The 22,110-nt window shown below is 39.4% G+C and overlaps 1 protein-coding gene across 4 annotated transcripts in view; it reads right to left on the minus strand.

Moving 5' to 3' along the window:
* rfx6 (regulatory factor X, 6) overlaps window positions 1–22,110 on the minus strand; it is a 92,009-nt gene that overhangs the window by 67,598 nt on the left and 2,301 nt on the right. For 3 of the 4 annotated variants that reach the window (XM_043684550.2, XM_043684545.2, XM_087981113.1), the window contains 2 exons: window positions 21,668–21,745; window positions 12,997–13,024 (listed from right to left, as the gene is read on the minus strand). In XM_043684550.2, coding sequence (XP_043540485.2) covers window positions 12,997–13,024; window positions 21,668–21,745 — 106 coding nt within the window. Of the gene's footprint in view, window positions 1–5,207; window positions 5,530–12,996; window positions 13,025–21,667; window positions 21,746–22,110 lie in introns of those variants that run through there. The other variant, XM_087981114.1, reaches the window with a different exon arrangement.

Genomic DNA, 22,110 nt, shown 5'->3' on the forward strand with positions numbered 1-22,110 from the left:
GATGACTAGTAAGTGGCAAATGGAATATAATGTGGGAAAGTGTGATGTTCTGCACTTCAGTAGAAAGAACACAGACATAAACTATTTTCTAAATGGGCAAAGGCTTTGGAAATCTGATGCACAAAAGAACTTTGGAGTCAAAGTTCAGGATTCTCTTAAGGTTAACATGCAGGTTCAGTTGCAATTAGAAAGGCAAATGCAATTTTAGCATTCATTTCAAGAGGGGTAGAATACAAGAACAGAAATGTACTGCTGAGGCTATATAAGGCTTTGGTCCCAACATATTTGGAATATTGAGAACAGTTTTGGCCCCATATCTAAGGAAGGATATGTTGGCATTGGAAGGTGTGCAGAGGAGGCTTACAAGAATGATCCTAGGGCTGAAGGGCTTGTCAGAGTTAGTTTCTTTCCACAGAGAGTAGTGGCTGTGCGGAAGGCACTGCTAGCAGTGGTAGTAGAGTCACTTACATTAGGGACATTTAAGCTACTCTTTGATAGGCACATGGATGTTAGTAAAATGTAGGGTAAGTAGGTTAGTTTGATCTTACAGTAGGATAAAAGGCCAGCACAACATTGAGGGCTGAAGGGCCCTTACTGTGTAAAACTATTCAAAGAAACCCAAACATATAAATAGAAAGCAGGAATTTTCAGCATTGCTTCGCATGAGGTCCACTGAAGATGTTACCCAGTAAGGTAATGGAACGTCTGGAAATTAGCCTTTCAGCTCAGCGAGCAAACCTACATCCAAAGTTCTACGTTCATATGAGGAGTGAATCTGCACTCGGTGGAGTTTAGAAGGATGAGAAGTCTGGAGAGAGTGGACACGGAGAAGATGTTTTCATTAGCAGGACAGACTATGACCCAAGGACACTGCCTCAGAGTGAAGGGATGACTCTTTAGAACTGACATGAGGAGGAATTTCTTCAGCCAGAGAGTGGTGAATCTATGGAACTCATTGCCACTGCAGGCCTTGGAGGCCATGTCACTGAGTGTCTTTAAGACAGAGATAGAGAAATTCTTGATTGGCAAGGGGATCAAGGCTTACATGGAGAAGGCAGTAAAATGGGGTTGAAAATGTATTTGCTGTGATTGAACGGTGGAGCAGATGTGGGGCCTAGAATGGTTTAATTCTGCTCCTATGTCTTATGGTCTTAGGGACCAGGAGTACTGGCAAACATTATTCCCTCAACTAATATGAATAATTTAACTAACCTTTCATCTCACAAGAGTTTCGGGAATCTGCCAACAATGTGAAGTGCTTTGGAGTACCATTGAGAGATGTGGTTGGGCACAATAAAAATATAATTGTCCTCATCAAAACTGTCATCTCTTTTTAAAAATATTTTCCTATTGTTGCTAGAAAGAAAAACACTGCAAACCTTAGCACTGTATTTACAATCTAACACAGGACAAATCATAAACTTCATCCCAAAGATACGTAAGAAACATTCCCAAATTATTAATGGGAGGATAAAGGAATGGGCAACAGAAGAAGCATGGTTCCTCTCGAGTAAAAGTATCAGTAAGAACAGATAATTTAGGATGTACGAATAGTGACATTACCAACCAAAATACTAGTAAGCTAAGAGTAAAAAAAAATCAGATAAAGGAAATGCTGAAAGCTTTGTGCAATCAAAATAAAATTAGCAGTGTACATAAATCTTGTCAATTTGTATTTCCATATATAGTACAGATAACATATAAAAGCTATTAAATCAATGTACTTTTCTTGTAAAACAACCTTTTTGTCTAAATATTCCTATTTGGAAGTAATCCTAATAGAATATTTGGGGGTTTTATCTGTTTCTGGCCCCAGTCACTATCCAGGTGAATTTACCTGGATCATCGATTTGGAATGGTGTACATGGAAATTTGAAGAATATTGTTGCTAAATTTCTTGACAATCTGCCTCCAAAGCAGATAGAACAAGTGTTCACCTCATTCTTGAATAGTTTAAATTTGTCATGTTGCCAGAGAACAATCCATTAATCGGCAACTAATGGCAGTTTTTTTTCTCTCTGTTTTAATTCCTATAGAAAGTGTTCTGACACAGAACTGATTTTCTTTCCTTCACCAAATCACCTGTGGTTTTCTTTTCCATCTGTTCACCATCACCAGTAAATCACCTACGTTTTACAGTTGATTAATTTATGTGCAAAGCCTGTTAAGTGTGAGGGAGTGGGACGGAGAGGGGAAGGGGACTATTGCATTCAGTTTGTAGATGATTTAAAATTTAAACTTCTCTCCACCTACTTAGCAATTCTCTACTGAGGGAAGTGATAATTTTCCAAATGTTGAGCGTAATTAAGGTGATGGTCATAAGATCAGAAGAATAGGTGCAGGAAAGGGCTGTTTTGTCCCTGATCTTGGAATTAACTTCCATTCTTGCCTGCCCCCAATAACCCTTAACTTCCCTCCAGATCAAAACACTGTCTAACTCAGCCTTGGATAAATTCAATGACCCGTCCTTCACTGCTATCAGGAGAAGATGATTAAATGCCTGTCATAGGAAGGAATTCCTTTGCATCTCCACTGAAGGTTGTACTGGTTTCAGATTCCCTCACAAGAGGAAACATACTCACAACCTCTACCTTAGCAAACTCTCTTGGAATTTTATGTGTACTTAAATAAGATCACCTCTTCTTCTAAACTTCAATAAGTACAGATCCAACCTACTATAACATTCTTTATATAAGAAAACCTTCATTCCAGGAATCAGCTTAGTGATCCTTGCAGCCTCCAGTGCATATATATCTCTCACTAAGTCCAATATTGCACACAGAACTCTAGGTGCAGTCACACCAATGCCCTGCAGTAGCAACACTTCACTATTTCGAACTCCACCTCCCTTGTGGTAGAGGACAGCATTCTATTTGCCTTCCTACTTACTTGTTGTACATGCATATTAACCTTTTGGTGATTCTTGTACAAGGAAAGCCAGATCTCTCCGTACTACAGCATTCTGTAGTCCCTTTTTAAATTCATTCACAGGATGTGGGTGTCACCAGTCAGGACAGCATTTATTCCCTATCCCTAATTTAAATAGTATATTGCTTTTCTATTCTTCCCACCATGATGGAGAACCTCATATATTCCAAATTATACCCCTCTACCAAATTTCCGCCCCTCACTTATCTGTCAAACCATAAGACATCAAAGCAGAAATGATCCATTAATCCATAATATTGATCCATCAATCCCAACTCTATTTCTTGTTAGTTAGCCAATTCTGTGTAACTCTAATAGGTTCCCTCCAACACAATGAGTTCTTCTTTTATGTGGTACACCTTTTATATGGCACCTTATCAAATGCATTTTGGAAATAAAAATATACCATATCTACTGGTTTCTCTTTATTCACCTTATTTCCAACATTCTCAAAGAACTTTACAAGTGTCAAATATGATTTTCTTTTCATAAATTCATGTTGATTCTGCCTAATTATATCATGATCATCTAAATGTCCAGCTACTACTTTTTTCAAATGGACGCTATCATTTTCTCAATGACAGATGTCAAGCTAACAAAGCTGTAGTTTACCGTTTACCATTCCCCTTCTTGAATAGAGGTGTTATATTTAGTGTTCCCCAATCTGAAGGGACATTTCCAGAATCTACGGAATTTTGGAAGACTACAACTGAGCCATTCTCTATCGCAATGGTTTTCGCACTGGTATGTCAAGACAAGATGACAAGTGTGCTGCTCGGTTGTTGGGAAACAGCGTTGTTTAATCTGCCGTCACCAGACTCCCCTGTCATGGGGGTGGGGCAAACAGCTCCCAGGATTTGATTGGTGTGTAGTGGTGTCATTCAATGCGTAGGGCCAGAGACTTGCTCAACTTTGACCTTTGCCCCTTGCTGGGCTGAATTGGTCAGATTGTGTTCCATGGTTCCTGTGGATGGTCAGGGCTGGGCAATGGGGAGTGCAGGAGATACAGCACACAGTCCGTGAGGTGGGGGTGGAGGTGGGAGGAATGGAGCTCATTGCCTCATCCAAGCCCCATGCACTTTTGAGGGGGCAGGGTGGGGGGTTGCAGCAGCTGCTGCCATGGACCAGGCACCCTCGCTGCAACTAGGCATCATGGCAACCCTCCAAGATGGTAGTTGGATGATGGCTGGATAGGGGAAAGTAGGCTGGGAGTGAAGAGGTTGCAGGGGAGCCTCACTGACCACTTCTTGCCTCCATTCCTGCAACGGCATAGGAAATGTACATAAATGTGATGTTTATCAGCAATCATTTCAGCAGAAAAAAAAGTGGATATGCTGTGAAATTGTTTGTCTCATTGAAGTGCCCCTTTCATAACGAAAAGATGGGAAACTACTGCACTGTTAATGCACCCAACTCTTTTAAGACCCAAGGATGCAGGGCGTTAGATTGCAGAAAATTAACATCCTTATTTTCTATTTCAACAGGTTTAATTGGAAGCACTAGCTTTCGGAGCACCACTCCTTCATCAGGTGGTTGGTGTTATGTGATTTTTAACTTTGTACACCCCAGTCCAACACTGGCATCTCCGAATCTTGATTATTTTCTATTAGTATTCCCATTACATTTTCTCTGATTAGGTGATTTTTCCTATCTGCATATTGCCTTCTATTGTGAGGACAGATATAAAATATTTCTTCTGATTGCCATATAATTGTAGTTATAAAATTTTATACTTTGTGAAGAAGGATAATCTGTCTTTAAAATGGACACAAGGAGTCATCCAAAATAATCCCAAACGTCACATGGCTTCATTTGAGGATATAACCACAGTCAACAGTAGACAATCTGACTGCATTACCTTAAATGTCTATCATAAAGGGTCATTAAATAATTCAAGGATATCAGGACTGTTCACTGAATCCTCAAAATGTGTGAAGGTTCAAACCATTGTGAAAGGTTGAACAGGAGACATGAAGAAAAACATCGCAAGAAGTTCCAACATAACTGACTTTGCTTCACAGAGCAATTATTCATCAAAATGATAGTTTTCAGCCATTTTGTTTGATTGTGAAGAAAGCTGGCTGAGGACAGCCATTCAGAGGAGAACAATTTGAACACCATGAGAGAAATGTAATATCTTGAAACAACAACTGTTTCTGGGAGACAGAAGAAGGCATCCAAAACAAAAAGATGGCTAAGGGGGCTGCTGTACTGAAACAGGCTACCAAGAGCCACAATTTGCAGTGCCATAAAAGTGAAACTAAGGTGCCTTCACTCACTCCCAGGACCTGTTCGGCGTACTGAGTCCACCTGTGGGAGCAACCTCCAACTATTCGACTACAGAAGCCATCGTAGTTGCTGAATGTGACTTCAACTTTCAACCCATTCATTTCAGAAAGAGAATCTTCAAGCAAGCCAGGCCTGCAACGATAGAGACTGATCTCATTTTCATCTTCATACATAACTTATATCTTTACTTTAAATCATTGTAATTGTATTTTAGCTAATAACTTTACCACATTTTACTTAAGCAACTTTCAGCAATAGTTGTGTAATAAACTAACCTTTTGTCTTGTTTGAAGCATTAAGCTGTGCTGTTAGATCTAGTTTTAAATTGAAACATTCAATATTGAACAGGGGGCTACATACAAACTTAAACAAATTCTTACTTCACAAACCACTCTGAGGAAATACCTGCTCTGTGGTTGTGACATGAAAATGAAGGAAAGAATGTCAAAAGATGTGTTTCCTTTATATCCATCTTGAAAACACCCAGCCAAATATAGGCAGGTGCAGTCAGCATGACAAGAAAATCTTGGAAACATCAGGAATCTGCAGGTTGTGAGAAATAGAAGGAATTCTATTGCTTGTTGCAAAGTGACTTTCAAACATCTTCTCAAAAACAATTAAAGCAATAAATTTATTTTGGAACACTTGGCCTGCATAGCAGAAATTGGTTTTATCATGTAAAATATTACAGGATTACTTCATGTTACCATTATTCTAATTTCAGGTCCTCTGACTAACAGTACAAATAGAAATAAATGAATATGATTGATATCTAATATAGACACATGGTTGCAGAGTGACCAAGACTAGGGACTCAATATTCAAGAGTATTCAACATTCCAGAAGAATAGGCAAAATGGAAAAAGAGGTAGCTTTGTTAATAATGTGCAGAGATGAGTCATGATATAGGTGCAATACATCATGATATGAAATTGTTTCGGTGGAAATAAGGAATAACAAAGGAAATTAAGTTATTGTTGGGAGTTGTCCATAATCCCTCGAAGAGTTGTCTCACTGCTGGATAAATTGGGATATATTACAGACAGGCAAGAAGCGTCTACAATTATGCGTGATTTTAATTAGCATATTGAGTGGAGGAATTAGATGGGAAGGGTGACTTGAATTTATACAGTGTGTCAGGAATTGCTCCTTGAAGCAATATGTTGTAAAACCTATCTCGGAACAAGTCATTTAAGATCTAGTAAGATGTAATTAGGTAGCATTAATATGAGATCTCATGATTAAGGATCGCCTCGGAGGTAGCCATCCTAATATGGTAGAATTTAAAACTCATTTTGAAGGAGAGGAACTCAGATCCAAAACTGTTGCCCTCGACTTAAGTAAGGGCTATTACAGAGGAATGACAAAAGGCTTGTTTAAAACAAGCTAGTAAAATAGACTAAAGGGAACAATACTGTATGAATAATGGCAGATAGTAAGCAGATAGTTCATAATTCTTAGCAAAGAAAATGATCCCAGTCAAAAGGAAGACCTCACGGAGAAGGATAACCACCCATGGTTAACAAAAGCAGTCCAATTAAAAACTAAGACATTCAAAGCAGTGAGAAATAGTCATTGATTGGGAATTTTTCAAGCACCAACAATCCCAAGATAAACCAACAATCACACTGCACAAGCTCACCTTCAATTTTATAAAGCTGATGTTTGTAAATTAAAGTCTCCTTTGTTGCGTTCTCTTCACCTATATAATTTTTAATTTTTTTTTCATTTCTAAGCCCGTGTTAGACTTTTATTATTTTTTATTTCAATTTTTGTCAGGAATTATGTTACAACTACTCATGTTCCTGGGTGTCAGCAAATACAGCCTTTTTAGGAAGCAGCAATGGATGACTAAGAATCACATTAAGGTGAGGAAAATTGATCATGAAAGTAACTGGCAAGATACAAAAACTAACAAGAGCTTCTACAGGAATGCAAGAAGAAAGAAAACAGATGATGTTGTCATGGGAAGCTTTTCTCAAGGTTCTACTATTTTGTAATAATGAAATCTACCATTTTCCCAATGACAGACGTTAAGCTACCTAACCAATAGTTTCCTGCTTTCTGTCTTGCACCTTCCTTTAATAGGGCCATCACTTTGGACACTGCAACTGTGGAATTGATAATGGAGAACAGGAAAACGACAGGTAATTTAAACTAATATTTAGCATTAGTCTTAATGGCAGAGGACATTATAAACATTGCCAAAATAACAGATAAACAAGGTACTAATGGAAACCAAAAAAAAAACTGCAGATGCTGTAAATCCAAAGCAAAAATAGAAATTACTGGAAAAGCTCAGCAGGTCTGGCAGGATCTGCAAAGAGAAATCAGAGTTAACATTTTGGGTCTTCCTCAGAACTGATGGTAGCTAGGAATATGTTGGTTTATATGCAGAAGATAAGGCAGGGGGAGGGGGAGGGTGTAAACAATAAGTGTGGGTAGAGCCCCAAGAGAGAGAAGGGCAGTTGGATAGACAAAGAAGTAGATAATGATCTGGCTAGGAGGGTGAATACCTGCTAATGGCGATTGTTAGTGGCTAACAATGGGTCTTGTGTAATGGCAGACTACAAGGTTTGGTGTGTGGGGTAAGGAGTTAGGACATGGGAGAGTGAACAGCATGGTGGCTAGGTGGTTAGCACCATTGTCTCACAGCACCAGGGACCCACGTTCGATTCCAGCCTTGCGAAACTGCCTGTGTGGAGTTTGCACCTTCTCCTCATGTCTGCATGGGTTTCCTCCGGGTGCTCTGATTTTCTCCCACAGTCCAAAGACGTGTAGGTTAGGTGAATTGGCCATGCTAAATTGTCTATACAGTTCAGGGATGAGTCGTTTAGGTGCATTAGTTAGGGGTAAATGTAGAGTATTAGAGTACGGGAATGGGTCTGGTGGGGTACTCTTCGGAGGGTTGGTGTAGGTGTGTTGGACCGAATGCCCTGTTTCCACACTGTAAGGATTCTATGACTCTATGTGTTCAGGTCATTAAATTATTGAATTTGATATCGTGTCTGGAGGACTGCAGGGTCCCCAAGCAGAAAATTAGGTGTTGTTCTTCCAGCTTGCATTGAGCATTGCTTCAGCAAGCCTGAGACAGAGACGTTGGCCAGACAACATGGTGGTTTGTTAAAGTGGCAGGTAATTAGAAGCTCAGGGTCTTTTTTGCAGACAGAACAGATATTCTACAAAGCAGTCACTCAGTCTATGCTTCATTTCCCCAATGTGGAGAAGGTTCTAATGGAAGTAGAGATCTTGTAACAGTTGGTGTCATGATGGACAAATAATTGGACAGCCTAATGGGACTAAAAGCAAATAAGACACTAAGGCCAGATGGCCTCCACCCAACAGTTTTGAAGGAAGTTACTGCAGAGGTAGTGCAGACATTGGTCAGAACATTCCAGAACTCACTGGATTTGAAGAGGGTTCTAGAGACTGGAAAATTGCTAATGTTAAAGGAAGGAGTGAGACTGAAGGCAGGAAACTATTGGCCAGTTAGCCTAACAGCTCTCATTTCATTATTAAGGAATAGCAGACTATTCAGAAAAGCATAAAACAATCAAATAGAATCAACATGGCTTTGTGAAAGGGAAATCACAAATTAAGCAAATTTTCTATAGTTCTTTGAGGATATAACAAGTAACATTTATAGAGAGGAACCGATAGATGTGATGTATGTTCATAAGGAATTCAATAAAGTGTGACATAAAGGCTATTATATAAGAAATGAGCTCATGGTATTGAGGTAGTGTATTAGCATAGACTGAGGATTGGTTAATACACAGAGTCGGGATTAATGGTCTTTTTCAGGTTAGAAACACATAACCAGTGGAGTAGTACAAAGATCAGTCCTGGACCCTTAATTATTATGTTAATGCACTTGGGGAGAAGGCAGAGTGTATGTATTTAAATTAGTGGATGATGCAAAGGATGCAAACAAGTTTCTTCTCCCAGAAAGTAGACACTATGTGGAGGTCTATACCCCAGAGATTTGTGGAGGCTAAATCGCTGAAAGTAAAGAGGAGGGAGATGAAATATTGGGGAGTTGAGGGCTTTGCTGAACTGACATAAAAGAGGTTTTGAGGCCTGGGGCAAATCAGCCAGGATCTTTTTGGATGGCCATGCAGGCTTGAGGGGCTGAATGGCCTAATTCTGCTCTTACGTTTTTATTTCTGTTCTTACATTTGCACTATCATTGGATCATGGGCCACAAACACTGGTCAGCTCTGTTGACTTATCATCATTCTTATAGTCCAGATTGGATCATCAGACTTCCAAGTCCCCGTAGATCTCATTAGCAATTGTGTTACCACAGGTAGCTGTGTAGACTGATCACCTACCTGAGGAGGCCTTCTGGAATGCTCGTATGACTTGATTGTGATGTTTGTTATCTATTTCTACATCTCTAAGATCATCCTCAGCAGTACCTCCATGTAAATGTGATGTTCATTCAGCATGCTTTATTTTTAAAAGGTAATACTCCTGAGATCAACTTCATAGGCATGAGACTGAGGAGATATTTTCAACTTACCCTTAGAAAGTTTGTACCATTTTCAAATTTTACTCCTCATGCATCATGGTGAAATTAATTGAAAGAGTGACACAATAAAAGAAATTCAAGAAAAGGTGAGCATTGTTCAACACATTTATGATAAAAGGGAATAAATGAGCTGTAATGCAATGTCACAGCTCCCTCCCTCCACAAAGCATGCAATGTGTAGTGATGGCTCCTATCTTCAGCCAGTCTATCCCTCTGCTTCATATCTCTTTTATATAAATACACAGAATCAGCTCCCACTATGTTCTGCTCATTTCATTGATTGAGCTACCATTCTTCTCACCTACATAGTTTCTACTGTTCATCTTTTTTGGGGACATTTGAGCAGGAGCAGGTTTAATATCAGTGTTTCTCATTGGAGTTTTTTTTCAAACTTTGACACTTTTTCTCTCTTGTTCTTAGCTCTCAATACACTTTCATCTGATGCAACATATCTCATTAGATTCTCTATCCATTCTTCAATATTAATATCTTTCTAGCCTTCCTTCTTTAGAGATCAGTTAGAGCTCACCTTCAATCCCTGCACTATTTATTTTTAGCTTCTCCTTGTACATATAGGGCATGGTAGACTCATTTTACACAGATTTCATGGATCACTCTACTAAACTTTAGCTGACTAAAGTGGTCATGTCCCAATCACTACACCAGATTGTTGAGGTTCAAGTCCCACCTACCCCAGATATGTATTAGATTAGATTCCCTACAGTATGGAAACAGGCCCTTCAGCCTAAACTGACCCTCTAAAGAGTAATCCACCCAGACCCATTTCCCTCTGACTAATGCACCTAACACTATGGGCAATTTAGAATGGCCAATTCACCTGACCTGCACATCTTTGGACAGTGGGAGGAAAGCCATGCAGACACGGGGAGAATGTGCAAACTCCATACAGACAGTCGCCTGAGGCTGGAATCAAGCCTGGGACCCTGGTGCTGGGAGGCAGCAGTGCTAACCACTGAGCCACCATGAATTGTAACATGCCTGATCAAGTTGGTTTGAATTATCTCGCTGACCACTGTATGGACATCCACCTGAATGTCATAGTGACCTGAATGAACAGATATCACAGATGAATTCCCATTCTATCATTTGTGTTCATTGATTTTCTTGAACATATAATATGCCTGCTTATACAATCTAGCTAAACTCTGATTTAAGATGAACAATCCAAGGAGGATTTGCAAATTTATATAAGTGGCCACTTTAGTGCCAGTAAAGAGAGCAAGAAAATATGTGAATTGTTCCTACTTTTAAGTTTCAATTACCTGTTGATAAATGTAGGTCAAACCTCAAGCTGCCATTCTCCTGCTCCTGAATCTCATTCACTTACTGATTTTTATTTGGGAGTTAATGGTTCTGTTTGAAGTTTAACAGTTACTCCCCTATAGTAAAAATCATCAGGGGCTGGAAGTTGAAAAGGATGAGTTTTGACACCTACCACCTTTAAAGGAGAGAAAGAAATTTGGGTATATAAGACAAATATGAAAAACAAATTGGGACAGAGAGATAATAGATAGGCAGAGACAGAAGGAAAGGGCCATTAACTTCCTTATACAAGGATTACTGGTTATTTAACACACTTAGATTAATCATATTCGGTGTTTTATCTGTCTGGGTCGATCTTCATCCTATGCTGTCACCATTGAAATGTCACCCCTGTCTCCCTTTAATTGATGCACAATTCTTGTAAGGGTACATCATCAATGGTTGAGTACAATTATTGTGGAACAAATTTTTTATAGAATCTATTGTTAACCAATTGCACTTTAGGAAGCTGGTTAAAATTAAATCAATTTTCCAAAAATCGATAAAACATCTGAATAAAAATCATATGGATGGTGAAAGCAGAAGCACTAAAATATTGGAAAATGCAATACAATCTTCTTCAGGTTCTTGATGCACCTAATTTCTAATTATGTTTGGGCCAGCATTTAATGTAGATGTCAGGTCCCACCCCTGACCAGAAAGTTGAGAGCTGCCCACCTCCGTGAAATCGTAACCAGATCTTATGGTTGAATGACAATTAGCTGCCTGAAGTCATGTTGTCCACCCTTCTTGTGAGTGGATGCTCCACCTCTAAGAGCTGACAATCAGGGCAGTCCTTCAAGCCCAGCAGTACCCAGTGGGAACAATGGCCGCAGCCCAGATTATAGTCATCAACCAGGACCATCACTGGCTGCCACAGGAGTAGTAAATTAGAGCTGGCATTCCCAGGATAGCCAGACAGGCCCTGGTGATAGGAAAGTAGGGAGAGAAGGGAAGTGAACAGGAGGCTAGAAGGTTGATCAAGCAGGTAGCACTTCCCACTGGGTATATCCTCCATGCTGTACAGGATAACAAAGTAGGAGGCCAACCCTCATGCTCCCAGTCAGGTTATACTCTGATGGCATATACATGTGGAATGGCAACACTACTGTTGGTAAAATGCCAGTGGGGTTGGGATGACCATTAACATGACCTTAATTCATCAATAATTTATTTTCCTGTGTTTCTGAAAAATTTATCTTCTACATTCTTGATTTTTCTGATATCAACGCTACCATACATGAATGCCTATGTAATATAAAACACACATGATAATTTACTCCTTACATAATTAATTCATCTCAAATTCATTGGACAATTTTCAGCATAAATGAAAATAATAATCTCTTGTATGCATTACAATATCTCTCTATATGTTATGCAGATCGATCTAGATTCCTCCTTTGTTCTCAGGTTTTTTCATGTACCCATACTAATGGCAATAGAACATACTCATGGATCACCATATGTGCCTATAAAGCACAATTTCCCACTCCCTCACCCAACCTCCAGCCATCTGTTGTTCTACATATAAAACATATAACGACAGAGCGTGGCAATCATTTATTTTTGATGAAAAATTGTTTACCTTTAAAGTCTTCATTGCACATTAACTTTGCGTAATATTGACATAAGCACTACCACACATGTTTTAAATCCATTATTTACAGTCTTTACCTTTTGGCAGTTTGTCAAGTTCAACAATTACTGCACGGTGAAATCAATAACTTTAAGTATCTCGTCATGGACTATGGCTCAGAATAAAAGTGTTAAAGAAAGATTTACTCTGTAGAAAGTCTTACATTGTCAATGTTGTCTTTTATTTTCTTAATAATAGTATAGCAACCCATATATAGGTGGCTTAGAATAATGAGAGTCAAAGGTTCTTAATATAGTTTTATATGTACTTCAATTCTACATACCTCACTTTTCAGTTTGCTTCCTGAAAACCTATGAATAATGAGAAATATTATTAACACAATTATATTATTATATCTATTAAGTTGGTCTTATAAATTTGATATTTTAAATGGTGCTCACTGAACCCTTCTAAAGACGTTTGGTGCATTTCCCAAGAAGGATGAATGGATCATTCTCACTGTCACATTGAAAATTAACCAAGCCTCATTCTTTTCTTCCATAACACAAAATCATTTTCCGGATTGTGTCACGCTCTGTAATTGATCTACATTCAGCACATTAAAAAATGCCTCCATGGAAACTGACCAACAAAACCTTTTGGACACTATTATTAATTCCTGAATACAAATCTGTTGGTTAATGAGATTCAGGAACCAGAAAAAAGATGGTATTGAGGTCTGACTAACAGGTCATTGAAACTTAAAGGCATCGGCATTTTTTAAACACATAAATAAAACATTTTCAGTTAAGATACACTTTTTAAAATTCTGTGGAATACCAAATGGCATTTTTTTTACATTGAATGTACATTACAAATATGAGTTTTTGTTGCTGTTGCTATTGTTGGAAATATTGCAGCCCGATGAATCCATTGTAGAAGTCCTCATGCAGAATCTGATTGTTGATTGCAGTCATTTGAGTAAGGGCACATATAGAGTGTGAGGGACATTTTGCTTGAGTTAGACCAAAGCTGAGTGTCTGGGAGAATTTTGTTCAAATTGGAAATTTGTTGCAGGTAAGTTTGGTAAAGGGCAAGGAGAAGGTGATTTTTTTTTGTTCTTCTACTCTTTCTCTGTAAATTCATTCATCGGTAAGAAATTGCTATTAAATGCTATTGGACTGTCTTAATGTTGCTGTAAAGTAGAAAACTACATTATGTTAAAGATGTAGTTTTATTTGGATTTGACTGAGAAACACCAGGAATGAGGAAAATTCAGGGCCAACGTAATATAATTAATCCAAACCAAAATAACATTAGCAAAAGAAAGTTAAGATTACCAATTCAGCTCACTTGAGGGGATTGCATGACTAATGATATGTGGAAAATCATGACCCTACTGATGTCCTAGATGACCACATAAGCAGTAAGTGCTGCAAGCTACAGAAATTTAACATTGAATTCAACAACTTCAGATAATTTTATTTTATTTATTTTATTTATCTTTTTAAATTTTTTTTTCACATTTCTGTACCTCTTATTTCTTGATTGTCTCTCTTTCTCTCGCTCCCCACTCTCTCATCACCTTTTTCCTCTCCTCTTCCCCCTTTGCTACCCTTCTCCCCTGGTTTCCATTTTGCCTCTGCTTCATCCCTTTCCCCCCCATCCCCCACATATTTTGCCACATAGCACTGGCTTCAGCCTTGGTCATTCACAGCTCCTAATCTCCCCATAATCTCTCTAAGCACTGTCATTATCATCTCTGTATTGCTACCTTTGCTTCTGGAGCCATGACTCACCCTCCCTCAGCCTCGTATAAATATCTCCCTATTTTTCCCCTTTTTTTAGCTTTGACAAAGGGTCAGTTAGACTCGAAATGTCAGCTCTTTTCTCTCCTTACAGATGCTGTCAGATCTGCTGAGATTTTCCAGCATTTTCTCTTCTGGTTACAGAAATTTAAGCTCCAACTGGACTCAATGTGGTTCATTCACGAGGCCGAGTGTTACATGGGATAGGGTTTAAATCAGAGTGGTGCTGGAAAAGCACAGCAGGTCAGGCAGCATCCAAGGAGCAGGAAAATCGATGTTTCGGCCAAAAGCCCTTCATCAGGAATGGAATAGCACATTCAGTGAGGTGGTCATATACAGCATAAGGGCTTGGAGACAGAAAGGTAACCGTAAAGCAGTCCAAGAAAAATTAGTGGGTGGAGCAGGAATTCCTGGAGTATGGCTCACAAACCAGTTTTCCATTTTGGAAGCTCTTGGGGGGGTACTGACTCCTCAAGGGAGTGCAATATAGGTTTGTGGCACAATGAGCAGCTCGGCTGTACAGGAGAACAGACAGGAAAAGCAATAGTTGGGGAAATAACAAGTGTTTCTGTGGCTAGATGTGACTCCAGAATAATATACTACCACCCTAGTGCCAGGGTCAAGGATGTCACAGAGCGGCTGCTCCTTCTGGGGATGGTTGAACAGGCAGTTGTTGTCCATGTTGCAACCAATGATTCAAGTAGGAAGTGGTGTTGCAAACAGAATATAGGGAGGCAGTAGAAAGTTAGCAGGCAGGACCTCAAATGTAATAATCTCCAGGTTACTCCCAATGCTATATACAATTGAGTCTGTAATCAGAATGGTAAGGCAGATGAATATGTGGCTGGAAAGATGGTGCAGGAGGAAGGAGTTTAGATTACTGGGATACTGGAACTGGCTCAGAGGAAGATGACACTAGTACATCTGGATGAGTTGCAGCTTACCAATGTTCTTTCTCAGCTGCATGGCTGTGCTCATGCACAGCAACTCTAATGCTCCATGCAGGCACACCGATCACAGCACCCAGTTCCGGAAGACCTCCAAGGTCCATGCGATCGATAAGAAAATTTGAGGGAATGCTGCACTTGAATACAGTTAGGACTAAGTTTCTTTCAGGCCAGTGCTGTTGGGACATCTTTAAACTAACTTAACAGGGGTGTGGGAAGCAGGACAGCATATAAGACAAGAATGCCAAGGTACACAAAATACTCGGAGAGAAAAATATCACTAGCATAGAGAATAGAAAACTAATAGTTGAAATCAGAGTAATGGAGACAATAAAGAAGTCTAAACCAGATCACTGTGCATATATGTAAATGCATGGAGGATAGTGAACAAGAAAGAGGAATTACAGGCACTGATCACTATGTGGAAAATGTTAAATTTTGGCAATAACAGAGACCTGACTCAAGGAAAGGCAGGTCTGGATATAAGGTATTCAGAAAATATAGAAAGGAAAGGAAAGGGCATGGGATGGCAATATTGATTAAGGAGGGCAGTGCATTGCTGGTAAAGGAGCTGTCTCAAAGGGTTCAGAGGATGAATAAAATTGGTTAAAGCTAAGGAACAAAAAAAGGATTCAATCGCAGTATATTCTATAGATGACCAACTAGTGGAAAGGATGTAGAGGAACGGATCTACAGGGAAATTACAGAAAAATGCCAACATTATAGCATGGGTTATAGTGGGGTACCTTAGTTACCTAAATATAGTCTGCATTAAAAGTAGCATACGGGACAGCAAGAGACAGCAAGATTCATCCAGAGGCTACACATCACTGAAGATATCACCCAACTGGGAGTCAAAACGTTTGCAGAAAAATCAACCAGCTCAATGAACTGACTACTTCAGCCATTACCTGAGCTACAGATCTTCATAGAAACCTTAAGAGAGTGTTCCTAGATTGCATTCAGGATAATTCCTTACAGCAGTATGTGTCCAGCAACAAGAAAGGATACATTGTTGGATCTGATCCTTGGAAATGAGGTGGTCCAAGTGGATCAAATATCAGTGAGGAACATTCATTGAACACTGATTGTTGTTATTTAACACTTAGAAGTGGTGTAATAGCAGTCAATCCAGAATAAGTAGAATCAATTGCCGTAGAGCCTAATTCACTGGGGCAAGAACATAGCTGGGCAGAATGAAAGATTAATGGGAAAATCCATAACTAATCCATAGCAATGGGCTCTCTTCAAAGAGGAGATGGTTCAGATACAGTCAATGTATATTCCCTCAAAAGGGAAAGGCAAGACAAACAATTCCAAAGCTCCTTTCATGACAAATAAGCTAGAATTAAGATATGGGAAATAAATTGTGCTTATGACAAATGTCAGGTAGAAAATGCATTTGAGAACCTAGAGGAATACAGGATTGATGAGAGCAGAGTGGTAGACGTGATCTATATGGACTTCAGTAAGGCATTTATTAAGGTTCCCCATGGGAGACTGGTTAGCAAGGTTAGATCTCATGGAATACGGAGAACTAACCATTTGGATACAGAACTGGCTCAAAGTTGGAGGCAGAGTGATGGTGGATGGTTGTTTTTCAGAATGGAGTGCCACAAGGATCAGTGCTAGTCCACTACTTTTCATCATTTATATAAATGATTTGGATGTGAGCATAAGAGGTATAGTCAGTAAGTTTGCAGATGACACCAAAATTGGAGGTGTAGTGGACAGCGAAGAAGGTTACCTCAGATTACAACAGGATCTTGGTCAGATGGGCCAATTGGCTGAGAAGTGGCAGATGGAGTTTAGTTCAGATAAATGCGAGGTGCTACATTTTGGGAAAGCAAATCTTAGCAGGACTTATACGCTTAATGGTAAGGTGCTAGGGAGTGTTGCTGAACAAAGGGACCTTGGATTGCAGGTTCATAGCTCCTTGAAAGTGGAGTCGCAGGTAGATAGGATAGTGAAGAAGGTGTTTGGTATGCTTTCCTTTATTAGTAGGAGTATTGAGTACAGGAGTTGGGAGGTCATGTTGCGGCTGTACAGGGCATCGGTTAGGCCACTGTTGGAATATTGCATGCAATTCTGGTCTCCTTCCTATCGGAAAGATGTTGTGAAACTTGAAAGGGTTCAGGAAAGATTTACAAGGATGTTGCCAGGGTTGGAGGATTTGAGCTATAGGAAGAGGCTGAACGGGCTGGGGCTATTATCTCTGGAGCGTCGGAGGCTGAGGGGTGACCTTGTAGAGGTTTATAAAATCATGAGGGGCATGGATAGGATAAATAGACAAAGTCTTTTTCCTGGGGTGGGGGAGTCCAGAACAAGAGGGCATAGGTTTGGGTGAGAGGGAAAAGATATAAAAGAGACCTAAGGGGCAACTTTTTCATGCAGAGGATGTGTATGGAATGAGCTGCAAGAGGAAGTGGTGGAGGCTGGTACAATTGCAACATTTAAATGGCATCTGGATGAATATATGAATAGGAAGGGTTTGAAGGGTTATGGGCCGGGTGCTGGCAGATGGGACCAGATTGGTTGGGATATCTGGTCGGCATGGATGAGTTGAACCAAAGGGTCTGTTTCCATGCTGTACATCTCTATGTCTCTATGACTCTAAGTGTTCAAAATTGATAAGGGAGAATGATTAGATTAACTGTACTTCAAGTGGTGGTGAGAAGTGTTGATGAGGGTAATGCTGTAGATATGGTGTACATGGATTTCCAGAACGTGTTCAATACAGTGGCACTCAATGGAGTTGTGGAAAAACTTAGAGCTCATGGAATAAAAAGGGAAAATAGTAACATGAAAATAATATTTCATGGGATGTAAGAAGCAGAAAGAAAATGTCAAAGGATATTTTCAAACTGGAGGAATGTTTGTAGTGGAATTCTGATTCCCATGAATCAGAATTAGAGCCATTGTTTCTCCTGATGTATATTAATGATCTAGATATGGTGTATCAGGGATAATTTTAAAGTTTAGAGATGATACAATGCGTGGAAGAATTGTAAACTGTGAAACATACAATGTAGAACTTCTTAGAGACATAGAGAAGTTGGTGGAGTGGGCAGTTAGATGGCAGATGAAGTTCAATGCAGAGAAGTATGATATGATGAACTTTGGTAGGAAGAACATGGATAGAAAATATAAATAAGAGTAAAAATATAAGAACTTTGCAGGAGCAAAGTGACCTGGATGGACAGATCGCTGGAATAGTAGTACAGAACAGTTAATAAAGTCTACAGTATTCTGGGCTTTATTATTAGTGGTATTTAGTACAAGAGCAAGGAGGTGATGCTGAACCTATATTAGACAATAGACAATAGACAATAGGTGCAGGAGTAGGCCATTCTGCCCTTCGAGCCTGCACTACCATTCAATATGATAATGCCTGATAATCCTTAATCAGTATCCTGTTCCTGCCTTATCTCCATAACCCTTGATTCCACTATCCTTGAGAGCTCTATCCAACTCTTTCTTAAATAAATCCAGAGACTAGGCCTCCACTGCCCTCTGGGGCAGAGCATTCCACACAGCCACCACTCTCTGGGTGAAGAAGTTTCTCCTCATCTCTGTCCTAAATGGTCTACCCCGTATTTTTAAGCTATGTCCTCTAGTTCGGCACTCACCCATCAGAGGAAACATGTTTCCTGCCTCCAGAGTGACCAATCCTTTAATAATCTTATATGTCTCAATCAGGTTCCCTCTCAGTCTTCTAAACTCAAGGGTATACATCAAGGGTATACAAGTCCAGTCGCTCCAGTCTTTCAGTATAAGGTAGTCCCACCATTCCAGGAATTGACCTCGTGAACCTACGCTGCACTCCCTCAATAGCCAGAATGTCTTTCCTCAAATTTGGAGACCAAAACTGCACACAGTACTCCAGGTGTGGTCTCACCAGGGCCCTGTACAGCTGCAGAAGAACCTCTTTGCTTCTACATTAGACATGGTTAGGCCTCAACTGGAGTATTGGGTATAGTCTGGGTGACACACTATAGGTAGAAAATCAATGTATTGGAGAGAGAACAGAGACATTTACAAGAATAGTTCTCACAATTGAGAAACTTCCATGATGAGGATAAAATGGAAAAGCTGTATCTGTTCTCCTTGGACAGAAGGAGCCTAAGATCTCTGACAGAAATTTTCAAAATCATGTAAGGATAGATTAGGAAGTGAGACACTGTTCGTAGTCATGAAAGGATCAAGAACAAGAGTGCACACATGTAAAGTGATCTGCACAAAAGGCAAGGTAAGAAAAACACAACTGGTTTGTGTCTGGAATGCACAGCATGGAAGTATGTTGGAGGAAAGTTCAGTTTAGACATTTAAGAGGGCATGATTATTTAAGTTGAAAGAATGTAGAGGGTATAGAGATAAGCCATAAAATTGGTACTAGTTTCTGAGGCTCATTTGAGAACTGGTGCAGATGCGATGGGCTGAATGGTCTCTTGTGCTTTAAAACTTCTTTAATTCTTTGAAATCACTAATATTAGGGTACTTCAATTTTTTTACAAGCGATTCAATTTCACAAAAGGAAGTATTTTACCTTGCTTGATTTTCACAAACTGTAATAAACCTTTTCATTCAAATGTTTCTCTCCTCACTGGTTAAGTTGGTAAAGTTGAATAGAACAGGAAGTCTCACAGTCAGTTCTCAGACTATGCTAGGTAGTTGATCTCATGCAAAGCTATAATAGGAATGCTACAATGGTCTCAGACTTTTGGACCAAGGAGAGAGAAATCAGATAGACTTGTTGTAAACTTTAGACTTTGGTAGAAAGCTTGCATTTGTAAAATGTCTCATAAGAACACAAACACTCACAAACTCACATGGAAAAATAGGCTGGCAACATTCTAAACTCTCACAATTACCACTTCAGTGAGATTGCAGATGGCAAATTGTACTTGTGAAACTATATCCCAAAAAAAGAGCAAACATTGTGGGTGGCACGGTGGCTCAGTGGTTAGCGCTACTGCCTCTTAGCACCAGGGATCTGGGTTTGATTCCATCCTTGGGTGACTCTCTGAGTAGGGTTTGTACATTCTCCCTGTGTCTGCGTGGCTTTCCATTGGGTGCTCCGGTTTCCTCCCACAGTCCAAACCTGCGCAGGTTAGGTGGATTGGTCATGCAAAATTGCCCATAGTGTTCAGGGATGTGTAGATTAAGTGTGTTAACCACAGGAAATGCAGGGTTATAGGTGCAGGGTAGGGGGATGGATCTGGGTGGGATGCTCTTTGGAAGGTCAGTGTGGACTCATTGGACCAAATAGCCCAATTCCACACTGTAGAAATTCTATGGAGCTTCTTGAGAGTAAGAGATAAAATGGGAAAGAATTGGAATGTTAAATGTACAAATTTAAATTTTAAAATGATGCTAACGGATCTGCTAGCCTTTATATTTTAATATTAGCAGAGCACAGTCTAGGCTGTCAGTTATTCAATAACATTTAAAAATTCAGCAAGTGAATCAGAGTACAGCATTTAAACACATGTTGGTCCAGAACTTCAGAATCCGAGTGGTAGGCCAGAGAGAGTCAAGCACATAGGCATTTAAAATGTGATTTTACACAGGTTAGAATTAAACTCAAAATGCTATAGACCTGATGAAAGAATGATTATTTACTATAAATTAATTCATACCTTTTGGTTCGATAAATTTACCAGTTAGATGGTGAATCTGCCTTTTAATTTACACGTATTTTTCTGTCCATTTACTTGACTACAGGAATCATTCAGAGTACTGACACTAATATACTTACAAGGAAGCTAGACAAATACAGAAGAGAAAAAAAATAAAATTCTTAAAGGACAAGATGAAGTAAAGTGGGTAACTTTTATGCAGCATTAACACCAACACAGATCATTAGCCACAATGGACTATTGCTGTGCTCTCTGTATCTTATTTACAGCAGGTTAATTGTTCTCTAATTGCTGTTTATTGGTGCCACAAGCACCAAACAGCAACCAAGATTCACATTTGGTAATTGCAGATTTCTAAAGCAATCTATTAGATCTTCTGTGTTATTCGTGTATACAATGTTCCACCAATAACTGGGAATAGGTTTATTGCAGCTCAGAAATATATTGCACTTTGTTTGATGTCACAGATATTGCATTAATCCTGTTAGCTTTCTCTTCAGCAAATATAATTTAAGTTAGGGCACAGCTGACTAATAAAGCCAGCTCCTGATTACACTAATAATCATTTTCAGCCAAAAAGGAAAAAGGATGTTAATATGACATATATAGAATAAATGTACCTTGTCAAGCCTTTGCCCGAGTAGACCGAATGGTAATATGCACTGCTCTCTTTGATGCCAATTCCATAATAGTGATATCTGCAAGACAGTGCCATGATTTTGAAGTTAATTTTGCTTTAACCCAATAAGGAAACAAGCTACTACAATGTCCATCAAAATCAAGTGCTTGCATGAAATCCTTTTCACCTGCGTGAATGCACACATTTTCACAACATGTTAGATTAGCATACAAAGAGATGCGAGAGGGAACAACAGGCTTGTGGCACAAAGGTCAGGATTTAAAGGAAGTAAGTTCATTTTGACAGAAGCTGGTAACAACATTAACAGACAGATGTCATCTGAGTTAAAATAAACTTTAGAAAATTGCTGCTAATAAATCCAATGATACCTTTCCAGACGGTTTCCAAGTTTGACAAATCCAAAGTCTATACAATAAAGCAGCT

This window comes from Chiloscyllium plagiosum, unplaced genomic scaffold (assembly GCF_037043375.1).
Source record: "Chiloscyllium plagiosum isolate Xiang-an unplaced genomic scaffold, Cpla_swu_hap1 HiC_scaffold_3, whole genome shotgun sequence".
Classification (NCBI taxonomy): Eukaryota; Metazoa; Chordata; class Chondrichthyes; order Orectolobiformes; family Hemiscylliidae; genus Chiloscyllium; species Chiloscyllium plagiosum.